Below are 22,409 nucleotides of genomic sequence, written 5' to 3'. Positions count from 1 at the left end.
AGGTTGAGCAATTTTATTAATGGTAAAAGCTTAAAAAGTAGTTGCTGCAGTATTTAATGTGTATCAGTTACTCTGTTGTCTGTGATCTCAAACCCAGTAATAGTTCCTTAAAATTATTTTGAGAAAACGCACTGTAGGAGACTTTTCAATTTGTATACAAACTCTAAGTAGTTTTGCAAGTTCTCTCTAGACACTTGAGTAGAATAACCAGATCTTTTGATCACTTGACTGTTGGTTTGCGCATGGAAGAACCTGCCCTTGCTTATGTGCAAGTGCCCCTCAAGCCTATTGCATCCATTGTGTGTTTGGTGCTTAACTGTGGTGTGTTCTCTCAGCCCCCGTGTTGGTCTGTCTGGTGAAAGGTATGGGATTTTTAGGATAACAAATCCTTTAAGTACTGGAGTATGTGAATAATTTAAAATGATAATGTTGTGTTATATGTAGTAGTGTAACTACTCACATAAGATATTCTTAAATCAAGCTGCTCTTTAACTACTGCAACACTTTTCCTGCATTAGCAAGCTTCGCTGGCTTCAAATGACATTAGCTAGTGATCTGGTGATAACCTTTCTAGTAATTCCCACAAAACCATTTTATTATTATTTAAAAATGTAAGACAACCTGGATTATTTTTTTTCAAAGCTAGAGCACTTTCAAAAGTAAAGGAGACAAAATATATTTGAGCCAGTCCTAGTAACGAGCATTTGTGCAAACGCTCATAAAACCTTCATACTGCTGCTGAGTAGCAAACATTCTACTTCGTGCCGAACAGCTGTGCTCCGTCAGGCCAAGGATCGAGCGCTCTGCCTCTGACACGAAAAAAAAAACACAACCAAAAACGGGTACAAGAAGGCAGCAATGTGATACTTTGGTGTACTCCTCCAGTTATTGGCAGCCTTTGGTTTCGGAAACTTCTTGAGCCAGGGGTTGCATCTGGAATGTAATCGAATAGTCCTTTTTGGACCTTTCTTCCAGCAATTTGTCTAGATTGCTTTTTAAGTCCATTTATACTTTTGGCCAGCATCCTATGTAAATGAGTTTGTCTCACTGGGGGGGGGCGCATAGGAAAAACCCTTCTTGTAGTTCAGCCTTCTGTTGGATAACTGTGCTGCTGTACCACTCATACTTGAGTAGCAAAGGGTGGGGAAGGAACAGTCTCTTTCTACTCCCCTTCGCCAAGTGGTTTGCAATTTCTGTAGATTTCTGATATATCATGCCTTAGTTACCTTATTTCAAAACTGTGGATTTCTAGATCTCTTTAGTGTTTTCTTCCGTGTAGGATACGATACTTTGTGAGTTAGATTGCATTTCACACTTGTTACACCTTTTCTGGTTCTAAGTTTTGTGCATGCCAGGGATTTATACAGTGACTTGAATATGTAAAAAATTATTAGGAAAGAAATGTAACAGAGAACTTCGTACTTCTTATCCTGAACTGGTGCTTCCAGTATGCTGCTGCTTTGCCATTTTCTAATGCCTGACACTGTCCTTATCTGTGAATTTTCATTCTTTCCACCTGTGTTTATTCTGGGTCCTACTTTGCAGCACAAAAGCTTTAGATCAGTTGAACTGTTCAGAAGCTTTTCAAAAGTTGTTGCCACTTTTTTTTTCCATATTCCAAATTTGAAAACAGAATGGTAATTGACGGTGTTTGGCCTTCTGAATGAAAGGTTGAATTGACATTTTCTACAATAGTAGAAAATCAGAAAACCTGTCATAGCAGTATTGGAATGGTTTACTGTGAAATGAGCACTGCAATGAAAATAGTCAGGTGTTACCTGCATTGTTAGAGCTCGGGGGGAAGTGTTGTACATGCAATAAGACTTATGTGGTGGATTTTCTTTCTTATTTGTACCAATGATGTCTGAGTCCAAATTCAGTTTTGATAAATATATTCTATTATTAAATACATTCAGCCATTCTGTTCATTCTATAATAAATGGAAGTTCTGTGAATTTTAATTAAGTTTAACCTTTTAAATGAAATCTTTACCTCTGGGCATCAACAGTACATATAAACTTTTCAGCAAGTTTAACTACAGATAAAAGTGACTCTTTCGCTATCTCCCATGATGGTCTTTTTGGAGGAAAGAGATATGGAAGGTGTTTTGAATGTGCTCCCAGAAAGAGAAAACCTTTTCTATGATAACTTATACTGCAGATTAATGGGGCAAGGATTATCAAATGCTCATTTTGGCTGCAAAAAAATAGTATAATCAGTAACTCTGAAATGCAGAAATAGTAATACATGGGATCTAAATTTGGCGATTTCTCTGTTTCTCCTCATCTTTCTGATATCTGCTTGTAGCACTTATAGAACCGCTTTGCGGAGATAGTGAAATGTTAAGTTTAGATTCACTTTCTGGGGATCTTGCTGAGTCACAAATACTTTTAACCGTGAAGAGCTGGGGGGAAGAAGGATTGGCTATTTTGCTCGTTATGTAAAGCTTTTACTTCTGATGCATTTTAGGGGTGTGTATATATATCTCAAAGCTGGTGTGTTCCACAAATTCTGATTTTTTGGGAGGTGCTGTTCCTGTGATATGTGTAGGACAGCATTCCTGCTAACCTGTTTCTTATTTTTTATGTTCTTCATTTAGTGTTTAAAATTGACCTTCTGTAAGCGTCATTTTACGTCTCTGCCAATGCTGATGGCTCTACATCTGAATCTGCTGCTTTGCCCCAGATGGGGCTCTGTATGTGATTTGGTGATAGCCATTTCTCCCTCTCAAGCAGAGGAAGGTGCTGATGCTACGTGCTCCCTGTAGGTAACGTTATGATACTGAATTTGCAGGGTCTGTGAGGTCTAAGTTGGGTTCCCTCTCTTGCCCCAGGGAGACTCAAACCCGCCTTTCCAAGGAGCAGCAGCCAGCAGATAAGTGACTATTCTGGGACTGGGGCAGTCTCTACACCCTCGATTGAAACTCTGTCCTGTGGTTTTCTCCAAACAAACCATGAACTTTTCCTTAACAACCATCTCTCGAGATCCCCTGTATCTCCAGTGGGAGCAGGAAAAGGCAGAGCGACAGTGCAGGGAAACACACGGAGACTGAGGTCCCAGTGCCACTTTATCCCAACAGGAATTGTGCGATCTTGCTGTCTTTCCTTGGAGAGGCTCTGAAGGGACTGTGGTAGCTGTGGGCTGTGTAAGGGTTAAATCAGCCCGGGAGCTGTCAGATGGAGAGGGAGAGATGGCTTTGGAGAGTTGGAGCTGAAGCAGGTGAAAGGTCAGAGCTGGCGTGTGTGGGCCAGGAGCTCCACACCCGGCTGGGAGATGATGGAGAGATGGGGATCGCCTGCTGACACGGGGCGCAGATTAACCGTTTCTCTCCGTAAACACTCCTCACTGAGCAGAAACAAACCTGGCACTAAATACCTAGAACTAGCCGTGTCCCGCCTGTCTCGGTCACCACCGTGCTTTGGGAAAAAATTAATCTTGAATTTCTCAGCTGGGGGCAAGGGGAGCTGACACTGACTTTGAATTGCAGCCGGGCTGGCGGTCTGTGCAAGTGATGGGTTTGCAAGTGTCTGAGGGTAAGAGACATAGTGCAGGCGTCGCCAATTCGGAGACAAAATGTTGTACGTGGTGGGTTTTTTTTTTCCTTATGCTAACATTTGTTCACACCATTCAGATACAGCAGATCTAAAGGGTTCTGTTAATAAAGGGATAAACTCTGAAACTAGGAATGAGAGTTGGCTTTTGGTCTGTATGACAGAGTTACTAGATAGTTACGTCTGGAATTTAAAGCAGCAGTTTGAAAATACATTCAATTTTAGTCTTTTCATGCTATTCTGGGAAATAGATTCTCTACTTTATAAAAGGAAAGTAACAATCACTGGAGAACCATAAATATTTACATTTTGGGGAAGCTGCACTTCAGGAACACTGTTGCATAGTGACAACGGCGATGCTTTACTCTGAGTTCCTATTCTGTGACACTCACACTAAGTTGCTTCTCACTTCCCTCTCCAATCTTAATTTCCATTGGGAAAGTTACTGTTCTTGCTGTGTGATGCTGTTAAAGGACTGGAGAGGTGAAAGGTTCAAGTGTTAAGAAAACATATGTGCAGTCTTGATAGCTTAAAGTATGCCCCCCCCAAAAAAAAATCAGTCCAGTAACGTGGAGGTTCATGTGATTAACTGTGGAAACAGAACTTCACTTTTGGGTTTTTCTTCTTTTATTGGTTTTCATAAACTGTAAAGCCAAAAGATGAATACAATGATAAAAGTAGTTTAATATAACCCAGAGCTTTTACTTGTGAATTAGATAGTACTTGAGATGTTAAGCCATCATCAACAGACCTGTCCACGGTTAAACTGGTGTTTGCTATTGAGAAATATCTGTTGGCCATCTGAAGCTATTCGGTATAGGTGTAGTTAGATTCAAGACTGAAGTTTCAAAGTTACTTAACCTCATGTGTTTGGCTTGTTGCCAGGAATATGAAATTAAGTTTCCATAAAAACTGCAAAATGTGAAATTAAGCAGTCTCAGTAATCTGAACTTAAATATGAGACCTAAGTCACTTTCTTTCCAGATTGCTTTTCCAGAATTAGAGTGCCCACACTTACCTGTCATGACTTCTTAGCAAATGTGTTGCAAATTCAAGAAGTGAGCTGATGGTGACAGAATACTGCACCTGCTTTACTGAGCCCAGTAGCTTGAAATCTACAGTGTCTTCAGTCCTCTTGCTGCTGGGTTTTCCTGCTGGACGTAGCCATTTGGGTGGAAGTGTCTCAAGAGAAGATGCTCATTTACAGCAAGTTTTCCAGAAGCCTGTAAGGTTTGATAGCTGTGTTTGTATAGCATCTAAGGAGATAGTGTCAAAATTGTACTTTACAGCAACAAGCTTTTTGGATTTTGGTAGTTTGGTATTGCAGTCTCTTTTACCTGAATGTTTCACTGGTTTGTGGATGCACCCAGCACTGGAAGTTACTACGTTGCCTCAATTTTGGATAAGAGAATCCATTTGCTTCACTAAAATATACGCTATGTTCTTTCAACAATATTTTTTTAATGCTTGAGAAAGCTAGTATGCCCTTTTTGGTATCTAAAACCCAAATGCAAAGATAAAGATGGAAGAATATGGTTTCAGGCATGGTGTTCCTTTTAAAACTACAGCTATGAGGATCATACATTAGTTCCCAGGCGCTTTTCTTGTGCATTTGATGTTTACTTTTATTATCTGTTGGTAGTATTGCTTGTTGCAACTACCTGTTGCTGCTAGGTTGTTGGGGTTTTTTTTTTCCACCTGGAGAAATTTATTGGGGCGAAGTTGCTAACACAAGCAAGCTCTTTCTGTCTTATTTCTGCTGGAGATGTTGCAATAAACAATGTTTATGATTCTCTCCTGAGTTCAGTCTGGCCAGAATAGTGTCAAAAAAAAAAAAAAAAAGAAAGCTTCAAGTACCTCTAAATCCTTGTTCTTTTACACTTTAATCTTTTTATCACTGACTTTCTTATCTGAATCTTTCTTTAGGGCTGCAGGGTTCTGGTCGATGCACGGGACAAACTGGGAATCCCTTGGCAGTACACAGAGAATGAGAAGCATGGAATGTTTTTGATGGCTTTTGAAAACAAAGCTGGAATGCCCATCGAGCCTGCCACCTTCCAGCTCTACGTACCCGCACTGGGTGCGCTCTGGAGGGATTCGGGAATCAAGGAAGCCTTCAGCCGTCGGAGCGAGTATCAGCTGGTGAGTACATCCATCGTCATGGGGGGAGGAGAAAAGTTCCCTGCTGTATAAATATCTCTTCCGTTGAAAGATTGCTTGCTACGTGCGAGATTTAGCCATTATATGAGCTGTTCATAGTCATGCTGTAAATCTGAGCTCTTCGGCAGCAGAAACAAGTGGTAATTGGAGCCAAACTTGAAAAACTACATGGCAGTAAGAGGGAGTGGAAAAGTGCACATGACTGGATAAACTGGAAGAGCAAGAGGAACCAAAAAAGGCAGGAATTGGTTGAACTAAAAATATTTTAGCAGCTCAGTAGGTCTGTTCATAGTAGGTCACTGATGAAGGCACACTTAATTTGTAACTTTCCAGTCCTGCCAGCTTGCACTATATTGATACTGGCAAACTGTTCCTGCATGCAGATCTTTTGAAGTGAGTGCAACGCCCATTCCGGCTACTGCTATTTGACTGTTTCTTTTCATCCTGACGTCTGCAAGTGAAACTTGGATAAGCGACTGAAAGATGACAGTGAGCTTAAAAATGTGCTATCTTCCTTGCTTTCTTGTTATTATGTTTTCGTGCCAAAATAGCTGCACTTCTGGTATGGAATATGTTTCTGACAGCTGTTCGTAATCCACTACTTTTTCTTCCTGTGTACAAGATGGAGGTGCTTTTATTCTCTCTCTTCTCTGTTCAGTGAAACAAGGTACTGATCCATGCGACCTAGTACCACAGTGACTGTATGATATGGGGTGATAGCCTAATTGTTCTAATGAATTTATCTTTATGATTTTAACTTATTAATTGTGCTTTAATCTGTAGGTAGAATTCTTTGTTTTGGGTGTTCTGTCCCTAAACTTTATTCTGCTTTTCTTAGGAAGAAAAAAAAAAAAAGGTAAGCAGTTAAAGGTGAAATTCTTCATGCCTAGATATGTTATCAAAGTTTCATTAGAGGACGTGGGTAGAGGTTAGAAACATGACTTTGTATAGTCTCCCTTAGATTCTTACAAAGGATCTCAATATAGCTATACAAAAACTAGAGAAATTCGGCAGTGAAATTCTCGTAGTTTGTTTCCTCGTGCTGCTCCTCTGCATGGGTTCTCTAGTGTCTAATACTGTAATTAAACTCATGTTGCAGCCCTTAGGTGCTCATCTGTCTCCACTTATAAGATGCCTATTGAGTCTTCTTGTTGCACCTTTGAAATCTGTGTCTGAAGTATCTGGAGACTGGTAAATGGCTAAAGAGTAAATAAAATGACTAGGTAAAATTGCCACAGGATGATTATATAAATCTCATTTCCTTAGGCTAGAAATGTAATGATTTCCATGTTAGCGTTGGGGGGGGAAGGTGTGCAAGGGAGAGATAAATCAGTTGATTCATAATTCCTGGTGTCTGTAGACGCAGACTGAGACTTTGCTGTTCTAAACACTGTTCAAAAGTGGAATAAAAAGATGGTTCATGCCACAGGGAACTTGAATTTAACATGAGACAACTACTAAGAGAATCCAGTATAATAAGCAATAATTGCATCAACAGCCTGTTAAGAACTCTTTTTTTTTTCTTTTTTTTTTTCTGGGAAATGCTATGATCAAGCATGGGTTTTGTTTTTAAGGGGAGATTCAGATTGGGATCATGTGGGAGTTTCATTCCTATACCGGTTAGCAATAAAATTGCATCAAACTGGAAAAAAGAAGTCCAGTTTGTTGAATAAATAGCATTCCAAGGCTAGTCGGCCTACCTCTGCATTCTCTGGCTTTAAGGATTAAACAGGAAATACCAAAAAATAAAAAAGCCCCATAAAAGCCAAGCATACAGGCATGCAAGCGATCATTTAATATGCTGTCATCTTCAGCGTCGTGGTATGGTTCTATCCTGCATCTTTTTGGATGGCAGTCATATAACCCGTTTCATGTTACTGGGGCAACTGAAACTGCTGCAGGGACCAGAGCTGTGAACTTGTCACTAGCGCAACAGTGTGGTGTGTTACAGAAATAATGTGTAACTCAGTCCCGCTGCATGCATCTGGGGCGCGAACGACTTGAAAATGCCGGGTGCTATTATTTTACTGTGCACATTGCACAGGAATTTATAAAGTACCTCAAATGTAAATAAAAAGCACTTACTGCATAAGGGGGTTTTTTAACATGTAATAGATTGTTCTCAAGGATACAAATGCTGCTTCTGGACTGGTCGCTAATCAAATTATTAAGACTTTAACTTGAACAAGTTTCCGTGCCTCACTTCTAGGTTCAGCAGAAGTCTGATTTGCTGAGTACACGGGGATTAGCAGCAGTAAAATTTCTTTTTAAAAAAGAAAAAAAAGTAAAACTTAAAACTGCATAACTTTTTAAAGAAAGCAGGTGGTTTAAGGAGATGCCTTATTTATACTCGCATATGATGTGTATAAACCCATACCTTAATTTAGTTTAAACCCTTGCTGGATATAGACTCATGTAAATAAATAGAAGCCAGATATAGCGGACTCTGAGAAAATAAATCTTTTCTGAACTCATTTTAACTAGGTCTAAAGAAAACCTCTGCATCAGGATTCCCTTTCTTATTTAGTATATGTGAGCTATTAAATGGAATATACTTGGTTTGAACTGAATGTATTGTCTTTATAATAGTCTCAAAATCATCACCAAAATCTTGGAGCTTTACGTTACTGTGATTTTTCTGAATGTTTGTGGACAAGGTCTGAAGTATTGCCCTTGCTCAGCACTTGGATTTTCTTCACCCTGGTCTTACAGTCAACTGAACATCAGCTCTTTTTTTATTATTGTTGTTATTTTGGCTTCTAAGCCATAGGATTATATTGGTCTGCTTTTGAACTCTCTATTTCTCCAGGAAGCTGTGTGACTTTGTTTAAAAATAAAGAGTAAAAACATGTTGGTTGGTTAACTAGAGCTGAAAATTGCAGCGTGCAGGTGTCTTCCTATGGTCTGTAATGTTCAGCTTAATGCCTGACTCAGCAGCAGCAAACTTGTTGAAAGAAAATGGCTCTGACCATAACCTCGTACAATCTGAAAGCTGCTTCTCCAGGACCACAGAAGCAGCCTCTGGGCGTTTGAATGTTTTCTGCTTCATACTCAGTGCCTAGAAGTGCTGGCTGTAAATCCCTGTCTGGGTCTTTGAGCCTTTCAGAAGTGAGTGGGTGGATTCTACAATAGCAGGGTGCTTTTTTTGCCTTTTTTTTTTTTTCCCCCTTTACCATCTTAAAGCGTACTAACCAATTTCACTTTCTTTTCACAAACATCAGCCTCTCACTCTTCCCCCACCCCAGCCTGTCCCCACCGACCCAAGTTCCTCTGGTCCTTGTATGTGAGCCAAGTAGTTTGGGGACAAAAGCTTCATTGTATGTTTGGTTACATTGTCACGTCTCTGTCCTCATTTTTTAACTGCTAGAATAGGAATTCCTTTGTAATCAGTATGTGATTCTTCTCTCTTCTCCCTTGCCCTCATTATCCTACCCCACTTTCTGTCTGTATGTTAGAAAGGAATACATTTATCACGTGTCTCAAAATGTCCTGTAACATTTGCTCGTTTGAGGTTGCCGGTGGTAGTTTGGGCAACTGGGTGTTAATTCTTCATTGCCAGCAGGTGGAGACAAATTCTATTTTGAATGACTTCCTTGGGGAAAGGACCTTGGGATTTCAATTATGATTTAGCTCAAAGGGTGGAAGCTTCTTCAGTTTGAGCCTAATAACAAGTATTTAGGTATACTTGGGAGTTCCGGTCCATGTATAATAATCTGCAAGGATTTTTTGCACCCATAAATGATGTTTCCTTTTATTTCATAAATCATGGAGACTAAGGCCAACATAGGAATTGCTTTGGTCAGGTGGGTTTTGTTTTGTTGGTTTTTTTTTTCTCTCCCAGGTCTCTAGTGGGAGAATGTGAGAAGCCGTTCACTTTTGTTTAATGTGTCCAGAAAAACCATGAAATCTGAACTGAGGTTAGCTACTTTTTTGACTTCTTGCAGCTTGGCATGCTTCATGTCATTGTGGGTAAAGATGGGACAAATAGGGCTTGTCAGGCAAGAAAATTATACTTTTGTCATGGTCAGAACAGATCTATATTGTGTGCTAGCACTGTTAACAGAGCTTAAGCTGACAACGAGCAGATCTGCAAAGGCCATCATTTGGCTTCATCAGTTCTTTAAAGCAAAACTGACATGTTTTCTCAGATTAGGTTTTTTAAATGTGCACACTGTTTTGGTTTTGGGACTTTGGTTTTTTTAATCTCTATCCTAACCACTCTTAGTCAAAGGAATGTCTTTATTTGAATGATTTTTACTGCTTCCTTTCAAAATACCGAGTCTCTCTGGCGTGTAACTATGTATTTCAACAGCTCCTGAACTCCTCCTGTGGTACAAGTCATATTCTCCTCTCTTCAGGATTGATGGGGCTATTTATTCTGAACTCCAAAGCCTTTCTGCAGTGAAGGCAATTGTGCCGAGTTACTTGCATGTAGCCAGACTAGCTTCCGACTTGTATTTACAGCTACCCACCCTTCCTCATACAGAAGAGCATGGCCATCCAAGGAGGCTGCAAAGGCAGCTGGTTTAATGCAATTATTTTTAATATACAGAATATCTTAATGATCCACTGCTAGAGTATCAATTTAAATTCAATTGTTCTTACTGATGTGTTGTTATTATTGGTGTTCACTGCACTGTTGAAAGAATTTCTAATGTTTCAGTAGCTCCTTTAAAAAAAAAAATAATAAAAAAGTCAACATTAATGGGAAGTAGTGGTTCCTGAGAGGGAAGTAAGGGGCCTGCAAATATAGACAAAAACTTACTACTGTGTCCATAGCTATTTTTAGATCTCTGCACAGGGAATTGTATGGAACACTTCCAGTAATACTTCAGATACTAAGAGCCTCTGAAGCCTTGGATGTGGGAAGACTCTGGAAAATGTTTTAAAGACTGTTTCTTTTATATCGATTCACCATTCTCTGGGTGTTTTGAGGTGTGGGGATTTGGGAGATATTTGTAATAGGACATGAGTCACTCCCCTATGAATTAACTGGGTTTTTTCCCCTCTAAGCAGACACTTGAAGTAAATCAAAGTGGTTAAATCATGCCTGCCAGAACAGATAGTGTGCTGGAAATGTTGCATAGTGAACAGCCTCCTCCCGTATAGTTTAGTATTGCTTTGTTGCTGCATTCTCCTTATGCAAGGAGTAGGTGGCTTCAAAGCCTCGTAGGCAGCCAGCTGTGTGTTTTGGGAGGTATGGAGGTGAGGCACTACTCATTCTCACTAGTTCTTGATACAGAGTGGACAAACTGTTGCTTAAATAGCTTTATTTTTGGTACAGGAGTATTAGGTATGGCAGCGATGTGAGATGATGAGGAGTTGGGCTATATACCAGCTGCTGGAGCATATGGAGGTTATGTGGCAGCATTTGCCTGCCTCCATAAGGCAAGTGAATTGAGAGGCTGGGCAGCAAAGCAGAGTGCTGACTTGCCATGAGGAGTAAGTGACTTCTGAAATGGCATGTTAAATCTACAAGAGTGGTCTCTATTTTGTCACAATTCTTCAGTGCACTTTAACAGAGATTTCTTGAATCAGTAAGTAAGAAGTTTCAAACTGATTGTTTGCCTTTAAGATGCAAGGGCAGAGTAGAGTTAGTCTTAGATGCGTATTTCTAAGCATTTTACTCTTCTTTCATCATACATGCCACAGCACTGAAATGCAGCAGTACTTGTGCCTGCTATCGACATAATGCATTTGCTGATGCCCTTCCGTTTGAGGAAATACCGAGTGTCAAAGCAGCTCCAGCTTATACAATTGGCCATAACACAAAAATGAGCTCTTCATGTTCAAACAGCAGTTTGCAAAAAGAGCTTACGCAAGAGGCTATGAATGTTACTTATTCTGTAAGGATGGTTTGATTATTTTTTTTCAGAGCCATGAAACTCCCCTGTTTCATCAGTGAAATCCATTGGGGCTTGACCAATGCTGGTGAGATGTACAAAGGAAATTGCCACACTGTTCAAAGTGCCAGCATGGGAAATCTTGTTACCATTTAATGCACGTAATTGGGACTAGGCGGCAACTCTTTGCCAAATTACTTTTGAGCTTTGCTTGGGTATTTCTAGTTTGCAGAACTCCTGTGAAGCTAAATTATTCCTGGGGAAGTTACGTGGATCTTCTTCTTTTCTAGATCTCAATGGGACATACCACTCTGAGCCAAAACGTTTTTGTTTTGTGGGTTGTTTTGTTTTGTTTGTTTTTTAAAAACAATGGATTGACAGTAGCACTACAAATTGGAAACTTACATTTGCTATTGCCAAGCCTTGGTATTTTGTAATTACACTGTGTTAATGCTGAAAGTAAAGTCCATCTGTATCTAACAATGTTTCATGAAAATTTATTTTTTTAAAAAGCTAACTGTGAAGCTGTGGATGGTAAATAGGCCTGTTTAAATTTAGTTATTACACTTCAGGAATGATGGTGCTATATAACCTAAGCCTTTCCTTAAATTTGCTACTTGTTTGTTATAAAAATCACAGTAATAGTCTATTATAGTCTGATTTTGTTATGTTAGGATTCTGAAACAGTGGTTTAATCCGATATAAGATGTCGTATTAACTTAAAAGATTGTTAACTTGCAGGCTTTATCTGTGCAGCTTGAATAATGTCCTGCTCTGGACTCATACAGCAGGGTGAGTTACAGAGATGTGTGTCTTCAGTTAAATATCTAAGCAAGGCTTTATGCCAGTACTGTGGCAATTAAGTGCCAGAGGTCCAGATTTAAATTCTTAGTTCTAGTTCTGCCCTCTAATCCCAAGACCTCAAAACTTTATGGTCAAGTTTTGGAGTTTGACTCATCTTTGTGCAGCAAAAGAAGTTTAATTGCTTGTTGAAGTATAATACTGCAGAGCATTGTGGCTGGTCTGTAGTAGGAAGGATTAGCAGTTGGAGTCCCTGGCTTCTAATCCTGTCTCTAAAACCAAATAGGAAAATTTTTTTCAGATCAAAGTCTCAAGAAAGAACCCCCAAACAAAAGTGGCATTTTGTTAAAGGAGGTGAGACTTAGTGAGTTACAGTTTGGGTTTTATTAAAAATTGAGAGGTAACATAAAGCAAAACGCAGCTGGAAACCTTTGCACAAAATTCTGTGGATGTTGGCTAATACTGTATAGTTTGTCACTTTGCATCTACAGAAGTTAAATGCTCAGTCTCCTATTATATTTGCAGTATTCTAAAAATAAATGCTTAAATGAGATATGTTAATGGGCCTGCTGCCACCAGAAGAACTCCTTGAGCAGCGTGTTTGGCTGTACCAGCACCAGTGTGTCTTGACAGTCACCGAGATTCAAATTCAGGACTGAGCTGGAGCAGGAGGCAGAGCCGAGGATGCTTCATAACGCGTTGTCTGGCACCTACACCAAGGAATGCTTCACTGGGTGATCTCAGTTTTGCTTTAAGTGCCACTGAGCAAGAGGTGAGAAGAACTTGCATTTAAAGTAGGCTGAATTCAAAACCATTCGGAGAATCAAAGGTCGTAAATGCATGCTATGCTGCAAATCATTCTGAATTCTAGCAAAATCCACTTGTGTTCTATCTTTTCTCAGTAAGAGAAGCAATTCTCTCAAGCAGAACCATCCATAAAAGCTGTATGATGGGTGAAGTGGTTATTAGCTGTTCTTAAATACTTTCTGCTATTGGGGAGAAATAATGAGAACCAGAAAAGGCCTGAATTATGCCCTTTTCAAAACAGTGCCAACGGAAAAATGTTAAGAGAACAGCAATCTGTTACAGTACCTACCTGAAGTCTCAACGAAGGATTAAAGCCCTCGGTACTAAATGCTCTGTGGAAAAATAAAAGGATTCCTGCCATGAATTGCTCCTGGCCTTAGATTATGACAGAATGCAACAGCTGGATGAAATGTAGCCTGCATGGAATTGGGAGGATAAGTTGGAAAGTAACAAGCAGATCATACATAATAAATAAGTGGATAACAAGAAATTGATATGCCTACCATATGGGAACTGAGACGGACGCTGAATGAAAAGAGCTGTGCTACTGGCTGTTCTAGTACTCTGTACAGTGAATTCCCGGCACTCTACAATTTTTCCTTTTTTTTTTTTTTTTATTTGAAGATCAAAAACTTGGGGCAAAATCACCTCTAAAGTCTGTGAAACATACAGTGTATTAATGCACTTCATTAATGCCCAGCTGTCTTTGGATACCAAAAGGTTGAAACTCAGACTTTGTGTGGTCCTACTTTTTAACTTTTGGGTTTTTGAAGGTAGATTAAAAAGCCTTGTATTTTTATGGTACTGTGTAAGGCTGCCTGTAGGAGTTTTTACTTTTGGCCCTTGGATGCCAATAAATCTTGACTGCATTTTTGGTGTGGTTAAGGTGAATGAGAGAAACAACTTCATAGATACAGCTCCCATGTTGAAAATTCATTATGAGAATTTGCATCTGGCCTATTGATTGCCATTTTTCTAGTTAAAAGATTTCTCTTTACTTGTGTGTTTTTATTAAGAGCAACCTTTTCTGTCTTTATTTCTTAGTGCTTGAGCCCGTTAGAGAACTGCCTGGGAGTCCCAAAAGATTGACAGAATAAACACTGTACTCATCCTTGCCTCTCTCTGTGTGCCTGTGGTAGTGGTTATGATTTGATGTCTTACCTCCAGCAATAGCACTAAAACACAAAATCTAATGTTCTTAGGCTGGAAAAAGTCCTTTTGGCTCCCAACTCTTGAGACTAAATGCCACCCTGCTTCCGGAAAGAAGCTTTAATTTTATTATGCATAAAATAATTAGAAAAAATACTCAGTATGTCTGTCTTTGCAGAATTGTTGTTCTAAGCACTAATTAGTGCTACTCTAAATCTTGCAGGACTGTATTGAATATAAGGATTTGTTCAGAGCAAGTACAGCTGTAATTAATCTTTGCATTCCCATCAAGAAATGCTGGCACATGCTGTGAGAAACAAGGAAGGAAACTTTCAGTTCAGGCTGTCTGAGCCAGTACCCAACTGCAGCTAAAAACCACTGGAGTAATCTCTTTATCCCTTTCTGGTGTGCAGGAAAGTTCTGGGCAGAGACAAATCTAATCGGTCAGCAGCCTTTAGGTTTTGATTATGCTGTTTAATTTCCATGTTCAGAAAGTTTCTATTGGAACTCAATAATTCGAGAGACTTCAAAATTGGCAACTAGTATCTCAGTAGAGATTCCCAGTAATGAGAATGTGTTCCAGAAATCTGAGCAAGCTAAGTACATTCAAACATGCACTCTTTGCATGACTAAGGGAGTCTAATAGACAGTTCCTACTGAAATTTGGTGGAAGCAGGACAGAGCTCATATATTAAGTAATTAACATGCAGAGTTTAAAAGCATGGTAGCACATGAGGACAACTTTTGTTCTAGTTGCAACAAAATACCTGCATTATGTGGAGACATGTGTTAATATTTGTTTACACTGAAGTCTAAAAACAATCAAAGAATATTGTTTCTAGTGGAAGGGCGCTGCTTGTCCGAATGGTTTCAACCCTTCAATCTCAAAGATACAGCTGAAATAGAGACCGTTATATTTGTGTTAGCATGGTATGTGTTATCAAAGTTTTTGGTGTATTAAAGCTGTGTGTGCCACTCAAAGATCCAGCAAGGACTGGCTTAGCTGTGTAAAAGAAAATTGAGGGCTCCTGCTATTTGCTGTGTGCTGTATTAGCGGTTTTCTGACCCTATGGCTGGTTTCAGGAAATTAGGCCAAAAAAAAAAAAGGGGGGGGGGGCACTGCGAGAGAAGAGGTGAATGGTTTTGTTAAGCCTGTCTCCCTGCCATGGCTCAGTGCACTCAGAAGAGCGGTGCTGACGGTGCACTTCACAAAGTTCCAGTTTTACAAGTCAGCCTTTTCCACCTCATTTACATGTTCTCTGTAGTAATTCAGCTTTTTCATATTGGTACTGGACCTCGTCCTCTCCACCTAGAAGTGGGACAGCGAGCAAGGGTGAGCTCAGTGCCTTTCAAAATTCTCTAAAATGTTCCCTTGAGGAAGAGTAGTAAGAGGTTAAGGCTTGGATTTTTCAAAGGGGCCACTGAATTTAATAGGATAATGGGTAATGAATGCTTTCAGGCTTTCCTGAATATCCTAGTTTATAGTAAGCTGTGTAGGATCAAGAACAAGTAACGAACACAGGTGAACAAACATGCAAAACATTAAAAACTAGGTCTGTTTTTTATGAGGAAGTCTTGCTGGCATATCTTCTGGATTTTTGTACTTAAGAGAACACGTATTTGAAGTTGTTCTTAACTTGTCACACTGACAGTGAATTATTTTTAATGAGCGTATATTGTTTAAAAGGCAGGACCTGGCAGAAAGCCGAAAAGGAAAATGCAGGTAGGATCATTAGGTAGCAATAACTCGCTCAGTTGGCTGTGTTGTGTTCTTGCTAGCTATTCAGATCTTGCTCCTTTTGCAATGACTTGAAAAGACTGTAATTTTCTTTAACATACTTTTCTTCTGTTATCTTCCCCTGCTCCTGCTGTCTCTCTAACAAGTCTGTTCTGCCTTAAAACATTAAGTGTTTTATTCAATGTGTTGTGCAGGGATGGAGCTGAACTTGGGCTGTAGCTCTGTGATAGAGTAATCACGGTGAGCAATAGGAAATGGTGGTTTAGGGAGTTCTGCTTCGCACTGTGCTCTTGCTTATGTTGGCACAAGTGATTTTGGAAGCTCTGCTGTAAATTGGGAAACTCATCTGAGGCAGAGTGCAACCCTACGGCTGACTGTAAGCGCAGCCGAGGTAGTGACGTGCTGTGGCGTTGGTGAAGGGACAAGCAGCTGGCATCACAAGCGATCATGAGTCACCTTAACCTGGTGCTTGCCCAGGAGTGATGGTCTTTATCTCGCTGATCCTTCATCCAAGCAATGCTTCCTTTCATTCTTCCTTTCCTCCATAAATCTTTCCTGATGCTAAAATAAGATGCCTGTACCTCAAGGATGCTGTTTAGTTTTTAAGATGTTTGCGTTCCAAGTTATCAGAGTATAAAATTATGGAATAGTTTGGGTTGGATGGGACCTTTAAAGGTCATCTGGTCCAACCAGATGCAGTAAGCAGGAACATCTTCAACTAAATCAAGTTGCTGAGAGCCCCGACCAACCTGACCTTGGATGTTTCCAGGGATGTCTGAAGCATTTGCATACTGTTCAAAGTCAAGGCTCCGTTTCTCAGGTACTGAGTGTGGAGGAGATGGTGAGCAGAGGGAGAGAAGCAGCACAGTATTTGTCTTTTGACTTTTGAGTTCATGTGAAAAGATAGCTGTGTGACAGTGGAGGCTTTCGTAGATAGATGGCTGATAACGCATCTGAACATGGTACTTCTCCAGAAAATCTCTCAAGCCTCCATGCTGCCACAAACTGACCAGCTGATAACTGAACACTAATGGAAGGAGCAGAGCTGTTAAGTTGTCTTCTCCAAGGAGAAGAGTAAGGTTAGCTCAATGCTCTGCTGCTTTTTCTGAACGTGCACCCGCTGGGAAGGCTCTCCATTACAAAGGCAGAAGGCAGCACGGTCTCCACCTTCTCATTAGTTTGCAGCTATACTTAAATCTGCTCTGTGGAGTAAACCTATTTTGCTCTATTATTGATTTAGGATTTGGGGGAGGGGAGGAAAACTTCTTGGAAACATCATGCAAGATTTTCTGTTTGAGAGAGTGGAAAACATGTTGCTCTGAGAAGTAATTTATTGACACCTTTCAAATGTCTCCTCTGTATACAACACAGATTCCTGCAGTTCAGACTGTGGCAGACTTGTGCTTCACTTGGCTTTCCTCCTGAACAAACTGTTGGTGTTTGTCCTTAGAAGGTCCGCTCTCCACCCCGCCCCCAAAGCCTCTTAAGTTGACTTGCTTTCCTTGATATTCACTTAGTTCTACTTCGGAAAACTCAGTAAAATCTCAGACTGAAAAAATAGTGGTTTATTGATGGAACTCTTTCCCATTTAATTGCATCTCTGAATTCTGCGCATTTAAGACTTTGACGCAGCCAGTTTCAGCCTGATGAGAGTACAGCACTGAATCGTAATGACATGAGATGTGGGCAGGAGGCTAAAGAACCTCCTACCATATCCCCTTTTTCTGGCTTCTTTCTCCCAGTCCAGCACATGCGTTCTAAGTTGCAAGGAGTTCAGATGGCCATCTGCATGGCTGGACTGTTTCTCCCTCTACAGTTCAGAAGGATGTGATCAGGGCTTTAATTAGGATTTATTTTTTTTAAGGCTAGTCTGCTCAACAGCTTGTAGAAGTTTGTTAAACCCACTTCAGTTTCCACTGTGATTTGATTAATTTACATGTGTAGATGAGACCTTAAGGATGGAAGCTAAGTCACTTATTTCAAAACGCTTATTTCATCTTTAGATTTGTTTCCAGATGCTTATAGTGCCTAATTTGTATAAAGCACATGCATGTGAGGGTGAATAAAAACAAAGCTTTCCATTTGATACAAGACTTCAACATTACTTCTGCGCTTTTTTCCTCCACAGTAAGTAATTTCTAATAAGCCTGAGCTTTGAGATAGCAGCTTTATAACGATTGAGAACTGTGTCAAAGGACTTGGCTGTAGATGCACATGAAAATAGGATGGAGTTGCCCATTAATACAGCTGTTGTTCGTGCAGAAACCAGCCCCATCTCACCTTGTGAGTCTTCGCTCAGGGATGCTGGATCCTTTAGTGAATCAGTACCTGAACAGCTTTAATTTTCAGCTCAGATAAATCCATTCCAGTTTTGATTTCACGAGTGAAAGTAATGACATGAGTTGTGTGCTACGATAGATTGAAGTGAAAAATGCAGGAAAAGCAATCCTGAATGTTTTGAAAGAGAACAAATTCTGAAATGAAATAAAAAGAAGTTTAGGTTACTTGAGATCTTCATACTGAAGTATCAATAGTGCAAGAGTTTAAGTGCAAATTTGGAAGAGCTTCCTCTTCTCCTTATGCTGAAATAATCTTCAGTAGGGGAGAGAATGTTTGGAATAATTCATATGTTGTGACTGGATTTGAATAAATAAAGTGTTTTGAGATAGTGGCTATAAATTAGATCACAGAGAAAACTTGATTGTGAATGGAAACTGAAGTTTATTTCGGATCACTGAAGGTAGTTTGAGGTTCACTGTTGCTCATCTGCTGGACTTGACATGTGGTGTTGTACCAGGTGGTGGAGCAGGAGAGATGAGGTTATAGGGAGGGCAGTCACTTCTGGGGTGAAACCCTCTTTCATGGACCCAAAGTACAGCAGGGAACTAATGAAATAAATGGTTTTGGCATACGGCATGAGACAACTTGATCACTAGTGATCTAGGGGATTTACAGGTGCATGTAAGGGTCAGACTTCATGGAAGGCAATACCACTCTCAGTGCGAGTGGGTGAATGTGAGAAGTTGAGTTACTTCTCAGTGCTGAGAGCAAGTGAAATTCCACTGATTTGAGAAGTCCCCGGGAAAGCAAGCACAGTGACAGCTGGCAGAAATGGTGCAGCTCAGAGTTCAAAGTTGGTCGGTCTCTTAGAACTAGCAAATACTGAGCTATTATTGAAAAAGGAGAAGGTTTTTTTTTGTTCCTAGGGCAAATGTTTTTTGAAAATACAACACAAACTGCCTTGAGGAATCCCTCAGACTTGCGAGCCTTGTGTTCTCTATAGCTGACCCTACTGGTGGAAAAACTTCAGACTAATGTAAGCAAGGCAGAATTTTATTATTTTTTTTTCTGCACTCTACTGCCTATATGCTTGGGTTTGTAGGAGTCAAATAGCACACCTGAGTGCAACTAAGACTTCACTTGAATTTTACCTCAGTCTGATTTCTACCTAAAACCTAACTTTCAGATTCCAGGCAGCCTTCTGAATCTTGCAAGACCATCATTTTAGTCTAGATCACGTCTAAAAACAAGCAAGATGATCTTTAAGGTCCCTCCTAACCCACCATTCTATGATAAAATGAGAAAATCTTTTTTAAAACAAACTTTTAAATAAATGTGGGGGATAAATGACTCTCTCCAATCCTTATAGTCACCTTTTAACAACAGGGGTAGACAAATTTCAGTAAAACACGTCTGAGCTGATGTTTCTACAGAAAGCAGAGCATTAGAGCAGTCTGCAACAAATGCTCTGGTGTAGAAGTGGAGAAGGAAGCATCGTTCTGCGAGATACTCAAGGTTATGCCTGTTGTAAACGCATGCAAGTTGCTAAGCTTTCCAGCTGGCCACCTGCCATGGAAAAGTCCAAGCTCAACATTCTCTCATGGCTGGTGTTAGCCGTTTTTTCAGCCCACGAGATCTAAGATATTTATTTCCCATCCCTTGATCTGATAAGATCTGAAAGGGAAACTCACTGGTAAACTTGTGATTTAGTCTTGATCAGATAGTCAGCACTGCTGACTAGATTTAATTCACAAGGTAGTATTTTTTTTGTTGTCCATGTCTATTCTAGTTCTGCAGCTGTCTTCTGTAAACAAAGCAAGTTTCAGGTTTGCATACTGAGCTGCTGGACACAAAGCATGGGACTAGGGTCACGTAATAACCTGATTGTGCATCATTCCTGGTGACTTGTAAAAACTTCCAGTTGCTTCTAAATACTGATGTGTCAGTTGGAAATGCCCGTTTTTGCATGGCAGCTGCCCACTGAGAATAAATGGGATACCTTGCTAGCAATTGGCCAGGATCTTGGATCCATCCTTCCATTTACAGCCCGGGACTTTCTTTTAACTGTGGCAAAATTGCTGCTTTCAGCTGCCTTCTCTTGTGCGTTTTAGCCGGCTGTGCTTGGAATGAGAAGTTGAGCTGGCGTGCGTTAGTGCAGCTTCACGGAGAACCTCCGGTGTCTGAGATGAAAGGGTTCTGGCAGCAGTTCTAGACAATGTGTTCGCTTAGACAGTTGGCAGGGAAACAGGAAGGAATCCTTTCATGGGATGCTTACGACTAGGTCTGTCGCCCACTCGTGCCAGGATGGGTGTGTGCGAGCTGGGCACACTGCTGATGTCGGATACAGTCATCAGACGCTTTTTTGTTGTTGTTTAAACATAACTGTGATTCTTCATATGAATTGGGTATACATCCCCTTGCATCTACTCCTTGAGTCTTGCTAGCTGATAGTCTGTGAAGGCTAGGAGATGCTAAATCACTGTAGTTAATGCACAAGTCTGTCTGGTTAAGGATTTTTCTAGAATTAAAAAAAAAAGACACAATATTTTAACCCTTTTGTATTGTGCATCTTTGTTTTCTCTGCTGTTTGCACCTGCTTTTCCTACAGTCATTGCAAATCTGTGAAACAGGAATAGCACTGATGAAGAGACAGTAAGTAGGAGTAAAAACTATAGGGATTTTTGTTAATGGTTCTTGAAGCTGATGGTGTAGGGTGAGCCTGCCTTAGTCTATTAACAGAAAATTCCTTCCCTCCTTCAGGCGCTGTTGCTAGTGTGCATATTTGAGACAAAGGGACAGAATTGTTAACGTAGTATCAAGAGTAATTTCTCATGTACATCCTGTTGATGTAGAAACACCTAGAATTTCAAGAAAAATATAACTTTTTTTTTTCCCCTTGCAGCACTTTCAGAAGGTATTGCTGTATTTAATAGCTGGGAAAAGCTAACGCGTGTAGGAGTTGCCCTTCACCACAAGAGCTCTGCTCCTCTTTAAGAGGGTTTCTTAGCTGCAAGGCTAAAATTCCTCTCAGTCACAATGATCTACAATTCTTATTACTGATGTGAGAGCTCAGATGAGCCTAGACTTTTGGGGGGAAATTCAATAAATATTTACTGCCTATTTTTTTTAATCCATGTGCTGTAAAGCATACAGTTTGGCCAGTGTGCCATGTAGGATGAGTTTACAGAAAGCCATCCTGACTTGGACACTAGATTTTTGCATCGTCTGTTTGTACTGAGCTGACAAATAATGAATTTTTGAAATATTTTCAGCCTTTAACATCTGATACCTACACTGTATGTCTAGGCAGTAGAAAGAAGAGGTAGTTTTTAGAAGAAGCCTGGAACCAAACGGTACTTTTTGTAGTTAGTATGTTTGTAGGGTACAAACAGCAGCAGCTTGGATAAGCACTGGAGTCGCTGGATGGGAGCCAGTAGCTCAGTCTCCTGTTAAGGAGGAAGTTAAATAACATTAGAGAGATTTGATAGTTAGAATTCTGTATGGCTTAACTAAGGAGACGTGGTTGGTCTCTGCCTTGGAACTGGTGATTGAATGAAAAATTGATGTTTGTCTTGTGTCAATAAATTTCGGTGCCCAGACAGGATGTAGTATATCTGTAGAACAGAATTACAGTGTAGAATGGGCACCAGCATTTCAGGGCAATTTAGGTTACTTCAGCATCCTTCTGAGTGAATTCTTAACAAGCACAGACTTGCTTATCTCCTTGGAAAATAATACTTAATTCATCAGCTGTCACAGAGAAGAGAACACGCTTTTAGGCTGTAGTAAATCCATGCCCTGTTGCCAGTCAGACTGAATAGAAGTGCAGATTTAGAAGTAATTTGTGGGAAGAGCCTCGGGTTTGAGGAGAGGGATTGTTTGTTTACAGTTGCTCCTCATAAGAGTTTTAACCCTGGGTCTTCGGGGTTTGTAAAGGACTGCTGTTTCCCTTGGATGAAAACAAGGTGCAGAAACTGGAGCTGTGCGTCTGTGCTCCCTTCCAAAGGCTACACGTATCATGGTGGCAGGACGTTAACCTGCTTGTGATGTCCAGAGGGTCTCACTAAGAAAACAGTTTCC

The 22,409-nt window shown here is 40.2% G+C and overlaps 1 protein-coding gene across 1 annotated transcript in view; it reads left to right on the top strand.

Annotated features, from left to right (window-relative positions):
* The window catches only part of GNA12 (G protein subunit alpha 12), a 39,307-nt gene that overhangs the window by 8,073 nt on the left and 8,825 nt on the right, over positions 1 to 22,409 (top strand). Inside the window, exon 2 of the mRNA XM_074597265.1 lies at positions 5,478 to 5,693. Within this exon, the coding sequence (XP_074453366.1) occupies positions 5,478 to 5,693 (216 nt within the window). The remainder of the gene's footprint in view (positions 1 to 5,477; positions 5,694 to 22,409) is intronic.

The sequence above is a fragment of the Larus michahellis genome, chromosome 8 (genome assembly GCF_964199755.1).
Source record: "Larus michahellis chromosome 8, bLarMic1.1, whole genome shotgun sequence".
In the NCBI taxonomy this organism is placed as follows: domain Eukaryota; kingdom Metazoa; phylum Chordata; class Aves; order Charadriiformes; family Laridae; genus Larus; species Larus michahellis.
The sequence above is the reverse complement of the archived record's forward strand: the minus strand, read 5'-3'. Positions and strand labels throughout refer to the sequence as shown.